The sequence below is a fragment of the Numida meleagris genome, chromosome 10 (genome assembly GCF_002078875.1).
Source record: "Numida meleagris isolate 19003 breed g44 Domestic line chromosome 10, NumMel1.0, whole genome shotgun sequence".
Classification (NCBI taxonomy): domain Eukaryota; kingdom Metazoa; phylum Chordata; class Aves; order Galliformes; family Numididae; genus Numida; species Numida meleagris.
In genome coordinates this window covers 1759151-1765304 of record NC_034418.1, presented here as the reverse complement: position 1 = coordinate 1765304, position 6154 = coordinate 1759151, and the positions used below count along the sequence as shown (strand labels likewise).

Genomic DNA, 6154 nt, shown 5'->3' with positions numbered 1-6154 from the left:
GTGTGCCCCTCGGGATCCCAAATCCAGTTTCCCCCACGCTGGCTTGGCTTCCCATGGGGATGCTCTTGCAGAGAGCCGTGGTCCCGGTGGGGACAGGACCGCCAGAGCATCCCTACCCCACTGCCTGTGCCCCACGGCCGCCCCGGGTTGGGATGGAAGGACACGCAGCCATCCAGATGCATGGTTTTTATTGACTTAAAAAAAAAAAAAAATTGTTTTAAGACAGTTGTGTGCAGAAGTACCCATACGCAGAGGCCATGGGGCTGCCTCACCCCGTGACGGGGATTACCCAAAACCTCGGTTTCTCCCCAAAACTGGCACAACCCCCCCCCCCTCCCCGGTGCCCACAGCCTCTGCCTACATCTCCTCTATGTACAGTACAGTGGTGCTCGTAGGCGCAGCGCCCGCGGGCCGTGCAGCATGCTCGTGCGTGCGCTCGCCGGCCGCTCTGCGGAGAGACAGGAGTGGTCGTGAGTCCTCGTGGCGGGACAGTTTAAATAATAATAACAACAACAACCTTAATAATAATAATAATAATAAAAAGGGTGAGGGTGGGGTTGGGGGGAAGGAAATCAGCTGAAAAATCGTTATCGGGTGCTGCTGGCGGGCTCGGGATTGTCTGACCCAGATGGGAGAGGTGCGGGCACGGCCCTGCCCCGCTGGCACCGTCCTGCCCAGCGCCAGGGGTGCCTGGGCAATGCTGAGCCCTCCCAGGATGGGGGGCACTGGGAACGCTGCTGCGTGCATCCCGACCCCCCCACGCTCGCAGGGCAGCGCAGCCGGCGGCGGATAGTCAAGGCACTCGTTGTTGCTTGTGTGATTTTTGTGGTTTTCTTCCCCCAAAAGAAATAGGTGACACCGACCCAAGGCGCCGGGAAGGTGCGGGCTGCGGCTCGCGGGGACGCTGCCGCCTCGGGGGCTGCCCCGGTGCCAGGAGCGGCCCGGACCCGGTGTCTGCGACCGTAGAGAGAAACCTCAAAAAAGAAAATGCTCCCAAAGCAGAGAAACGTCGAGAGAAGCCAGTTAGAAAAGGGAAATTCGCCCCCAAGCCCTGGTCACCGCTGCAGCTTCCAGCACCTCGGCCCTGCACCGAGCGGTTGCCCTCGGGGGCTGTCCCCCACCACCACGAGCTTTGGGATTGCAGCTTCTTGCCAGAGCTGCCTGTGTGCAGCAAAAGGGAAAAAAGAAACGAGCCCCAGCCAGCCCCACGTCTCACCCACCTGCTAAAGCTATCTCTAACCTGCTCCTCTCCCCGTCCCCAACGCGAAGGGGAGCCCAGATGGTGAGGGATGGGGGCACCCAGCCTGTGCCCCGCCGCGCTGCCACCTCCATCGGGTGCTCGGGTTTCTCAGCTGCCTTTCCCCCTCCCTCCCACCCCCCAAATCCCTCCTATCTCACTCCCCGGCGCGACACGGGGAGAATCTGACTGAGGGGACCACGAGAGTCCGGGCCCCTCCCCGAGAGCCACAGAGGAATGGGAGAAGCAAAGGAGAAAACCTCTGAGGAAAGGACGAGAGCAGCGGCTGCGTTGTGTCCTGCTGCTGCGGGGGAGCTGGCCCGGCCCCCTGCTGATTGTCACCCTGCCCTCGTCCTGGGCTCGAGCGCGCCCCAAAGTCCCCACATTTGGGGGCTTTTGTATAGTTTCTTTGTTTGTTTTTTCTTTTTTTTGTTCTTGTTTTAAAAAGAGCAGCATTTGGTTTGACTGTGAGAGATGCAAGTCGGGCGCTCCCCCGGCCGGCTGGGCGCTGGCGGCGTCTACAAATCCTCGCTCGGCTGAAGCGGGTTCCTTACTACTAACAGCATCCAAACTCCCCACGCGACACCAAAGTCTCCCATGAGCTCAGAACCCCATCGGCTGCCGGCACCTCGCAGCAGCCGGGGCAGCTCTGGCAGGGCCGGGGTTACGAGCTGGAGGACGCGCGGCCGCCCGGCCCTCGGTCAGTTGCCCCGGTAGACCTCAATCCTGCTGGTTTTGGCCAGCATGTCGATGATGTGCGCCTCGAAATCGGCGTCGTGCACCCCGGTCTTCCTGAACTCGCCGGCGTAGCGGTTGTTCTCCCAGTAGTGGTGCCAGTTGCCCCGGCTGTCGGCGCCGAACCCGAAGACGTTCACCTGCGGGGTGAGGGGCGGCACCGCCATCACCGCCAGCCCCCCGCTGTGACACGGGGCTGGGTGCTGCGTCCCCGCGCCGTCACCCACCTCGTCGCAGACGTGGAGGGCGAAGAAGAGCACCAGCATGCCCGTGGAGGGGTAGCGCCCGTGGTGCTCCGTCCAGCGGTCGTGGATGTACTTGAAGAAGGCCGGGTTGTAGATCTGCACCTGGAGCCGGGGGGGAGGAGGGAGGGATGCTGAGCGCCGCGTCTCCCCGGGGCCGCACACCCGGCTGCACCGGGAGAGGCGTGGGGAGAAACGGGCACTGCGGGGACACGGTGCTGCTCTCACCTTCTCCTTGTCCACCCGCAGAAAAGGCTTGACGGGCGCGTAGGTGCTGGAGGAAAGAAGCAGAGGGGGGGGTGGGTGCCCGCAGCTGGGGCTGCCCTAACCCAGGGATGGTGGAGACGGGGGGGAGAAAGCCACCAAGCCGCAGCCGTGACTTCACCTCTCCCAAAACAGTCCCCAGGGCGATGGCACCTCCGTGCGCGGCCGCCGGGTACTTACAACCTGATCTGTCCGGTGGAGAGGGCGCTGGCGATCCAGAGCAGGTCCAAGGTCTTGAAGGGCACCAGCACGAAGCTGACATTGGCGGGCAGGTTCTTGGCGCTCTCGGGGTACATGAAGTGGTGCGTGGTCCGGCCGCCCACGTCCCCCTCGAAGCCCACCGTGGGCGCCTGGTTCATCCTGGGGACAGAGGTGGGCGCTGGCGCACAGGGGGGACACGCAGCCCCCCCCGCCCGGCTGCTGATGCCCTGCTTGTGGAAGGGCTCCCTGCCCTCACCTCATCACGAAGTCGTGCCCATCGATCTCGTGCCCGTAGCCGGAGCCGCGCAGGTTGCCCGAGTTGCCGACCACGGCGCAGCGCCGGCAGTGGTGCGGGTCACGCCAGTGGTAAGGGTTCTCCCCCGGCACGATCTGGAAGAGCTTGCTCAGCACCTCCTGCGTGTTGTGGGACTTGAACTGGGGCTGCAGCATCTGCGGGGCAAGAAGGAGGGCGGTGGGAGACCTTGTCGGGGGTACTGCGCCAGCAGCCGCCCCAGAACAGCCTCCAGTGTGGGATCCCAGGGTTAGGAGGGCGAACCGGGGCTCCCCCAGCAGCAGCCCGGGCTCAGCAGGGCCACGGGCAGCATCTCCATCGCTCACCATCCACCAGCGCTGCACGTCCGGGGGCAGCTCCATGTTCTCCTTGGTCCACACCGGGGACACGCTGCCGTCGTAGCGGCTGTCAAACCAGGCGGCGGCGGCGGCGGCAGCATCCTCGGGGCAGCGGCGGCACACACAGCCCCTGGGGTACGGCACACCGTGGCTCAGCCGCCGCACACCGGCGTAACCGGGCACCAGCTTCACCCGGTGGATGCCGCCCAGCCCGCCGGGGTCCAGGTAGGCAATGCTGTGGTGGGAGTAGGTGAAGAGCACCGACATGACGAAGATGAGGAGGAAGGCGGTCGAGAGGAAGCAGACGCGCAGCGAGCACTTCATGGTGGGCGGGCGGGCAGGCTCGGCGCCGCTCCCCGGGCATAGGGCTGGGGCGCGGGGTGGGCACGGGGCTCCCTGCAGGGCGCAGAGCCTCCGGTCAGCACGGTTGGGCGTGCAGACCCCGTGATGCCGTGGTGGCCGGGGGGCTCGGCACCGCTATGGGGCGCGTTGGAGCATCCCTACCTGCCGGGCTGCAGCTTTCCATCCGCCTGGCTCGGCGCGGCTCGGCACGCCGGGCTCAGCCGTAGCTCCGCGTCCCGGTGGCCCCGTGGCCTTGGGGAGCCGTCCCTAGCTGGTCCTGGGCTGCGGTGGCACTCATCGTTCTGTGCTGGGGGACACGTTGGTGACTACAGCCTGGAATGGAGAGGAGGGGACATCGCTTAAGGGACAGCAAAAGCAAAGAGACAGCGGGATCCTGGCTGAAAACCCCATCATCCCCTGGGCTGCTCCCCCCAAAACCATCAAGGGCAAGAACCACCCTGCGGCTCAGCACCTCTGGAAAACCAGTGGAGTGCTGGCGGTATCCTGCTCCAATGAGTCACCCCCTGTCACGCGCTGTCTGGGTGGAAAGAGGAAGGAACCAGAACATGGGGCACATCCTCCCCGCCCTGCTCGGCCAGCCAGCTGCCCACAGTTCCCCAGCTGGAGCTGCTGGGGGGGTCAGTACGCCTGCATGGCGAGGGCACGTGTCCTCACAAAGGCGTTCTCAATGGTCTGGGGTCAGAAGAGACCAGCCAGCCCAGTCAGCCCCAAGCCCCACCGGGAGGGGAAACCTCCATAGACACACAGCCCCATCCAGCCTGGCCCTGAGCACCTCCAGGTGCTGAGCTCCCTCGGGAAAGGGTCAGGTGGGATATTAGGTCCTATCAGGTTGGGTCCCACCAAGCCACCAGGTCAGGTGCTATGGGGTTGAGTCCCACCAGGTTGGGTCCCAGTGAGCCACCAGCTTTGGTCCCACCAGACCTACAAGGTCAGGTCCCACCAAGCCACCAAGTTGGATACCATGGGGTTGGATTCTACCAAGCAACCAGATCAGGTCCCACTAAGTCAAGTCTCAGCAAGCCACTGGGTTGTGTCCCATTGGGTTGAATTCTATCAATCAGTTTGGGTCCCACCAACCCCCCAGGTCAGGTGCCATGGGGTTGAGTCCCACCAAGTAACTGGATCAGGTCCCACCAGGTTGGGTCCCACTGGGTCAGGTCTTACAAGGTCAGGTTCCACCAAGCCACCAAGTTGGATACCAGGGGGTTGGGTCCTACCAAGTAACCAGGTCGGGTCCTAACAGGACAGGTCCCCCCAAGCTACCAGCTTGGATACCACCAGGCTGGAGACCCCCAAACCAAACCCCACATCCCTGAAGCCAAGCCCAGAAAAGCAGCAACCTCTCAGAGCCGGGGACACAGCACCTCCATCATCTCCTCCTCCCCTCCATCTCCTCCTGGCCGCCTTTCCATCTCGCCCTCCCAGGCTGCCATCCCTGTGCCCAGCTCCCCAGTGGCAAGCCCGCTCCTGTTCCATCCGCGCCGGATGCCTCACTGGGAAAATATGTGTGAGAGCGCAGGGATGGGCACGCCGGCACCGCTGCCTCTTGCCTGGGGGAGCACCACGGGGGTGCGGGCACACACGGGGAGCAAAGCTGGCATCGCTGGGGAGGAGAGGGCTTGCTCCGGGGTGAGGAAATGGGTCTGGGCCCTATTTTCCACGGGGTTTCCGGCCACCCCGCTGGCCTTGCTGCCCGGCGCCGAGGCTGGGAGCCTCCTCCAGACAGGCAGGAATTTGGGCTGTCGGCGAGCTCCTGGCCTGCACCGCCAACATTCCGCTCCAAGCGGCCGAGCAGACCGCCCCAACGCCTTCCCAGGGCGGTACGTGCACAACGGCCCCGTCCAACGCTGGCACCACCGGCCCCATTTTAGGCTGCTCGGCTGCTCTGGGAGCGCTCGCATGTTGTTAATTAGCTAGATTAGCGCTGCGAGCTCAGCTCCTTGCTGGGGCCACCCGGAGCAACGCTGTCCTGGCAGCGCGCGCTGCTTTCTGAGCGGGTTTGGGGGTGGCTGTGAAATCCCATTCCCACGTCAGCCAACCCGGTGCGAAAAACAGAGGTTCCTGTCTATATTCCCCAACGTGTATGTGTCCCCCGGCTGGGGACACCCAGAAAGGCCAGGCCCCGCACTCCAGGGCCACCGCTTGCCCCGTGGCTCGCAGACCGAGGGGGCACCGCCGGGTGACACCGCCGTCCCCGTGACACCGCTCCATGCCCATTCCTCCCCCCCCGCCCCGTCCCGCCACCCCAACGGGGACACAGCGCACCGCCACCCGCGTGTCTCCCTGCTGCCCCAAACCCACGCAACCCCGGGGCTCCCCGTGGGCGCTCCCAGCCCGCACCCCCGGGGCTCGGTGCGCACCCACGCGCCCACCCCCGGTACCACCGCATCCTCCCGGCGCCCGCATAACCCCGGCCCCTCGCATCCCTCCGATCTCCCGCACACCCCACCCCGCAGCCGACACCCCTTCCCCCCCCACCCGG

At 65.0% G+C, this 6154-nt stretch overlaps 1 protein-coding gene across 2 annotated transcripts in view; it reads right to left on the bottom strand.

The window, feature by feature from the left end:
* Window positions 174-6154, bottom strand: part of ST3GAL2 (ST3 beta-galactoside alpha-2,3-sialyltransferase 2) — a 6880-nt gene continuing 899 nt past the window's right edge. The window contains exons 1-8 of one of the 2 annotated variants that reach the window (XM_021408344.1): window positions 4124-6089; window positions 3814-3984; window positions 3298-3705; window positions 2936-3129; window positions 2659-2838; window positions 2443-2488; window positions 2200-2319; window positions 174-2112 (exon numbers count right to left, since the gene is read on the bottom strand). In XM_021408344.1, coding sequence (XP_021264019.1) covers window positions 1939-2112; window positions 2200-2319; window positions 2443-2488; window positions 2659-2838; window positions 2936-3129; window positions 3298-3633 — 1050 coding nt within the window. In that variant the 5' untranslated portion in view covers window positions 3634-3705; window positions 3814-3984; window positions 4124-6089 and the 3' untranslated portion in view covers window positions 174-1938. Of the gene's footprint in view, window positions 2113-2199; window positions 2320-2442; window positions 2489-2658; window positions 2839-2935; window positions 3130-3297; window positions 3706-3813; window positions 3985-4123; window positions 6090-6154 lie in introns of those variants that run through there. The other variant, XM_021408343.1, reaches the window with a different exon arrangement.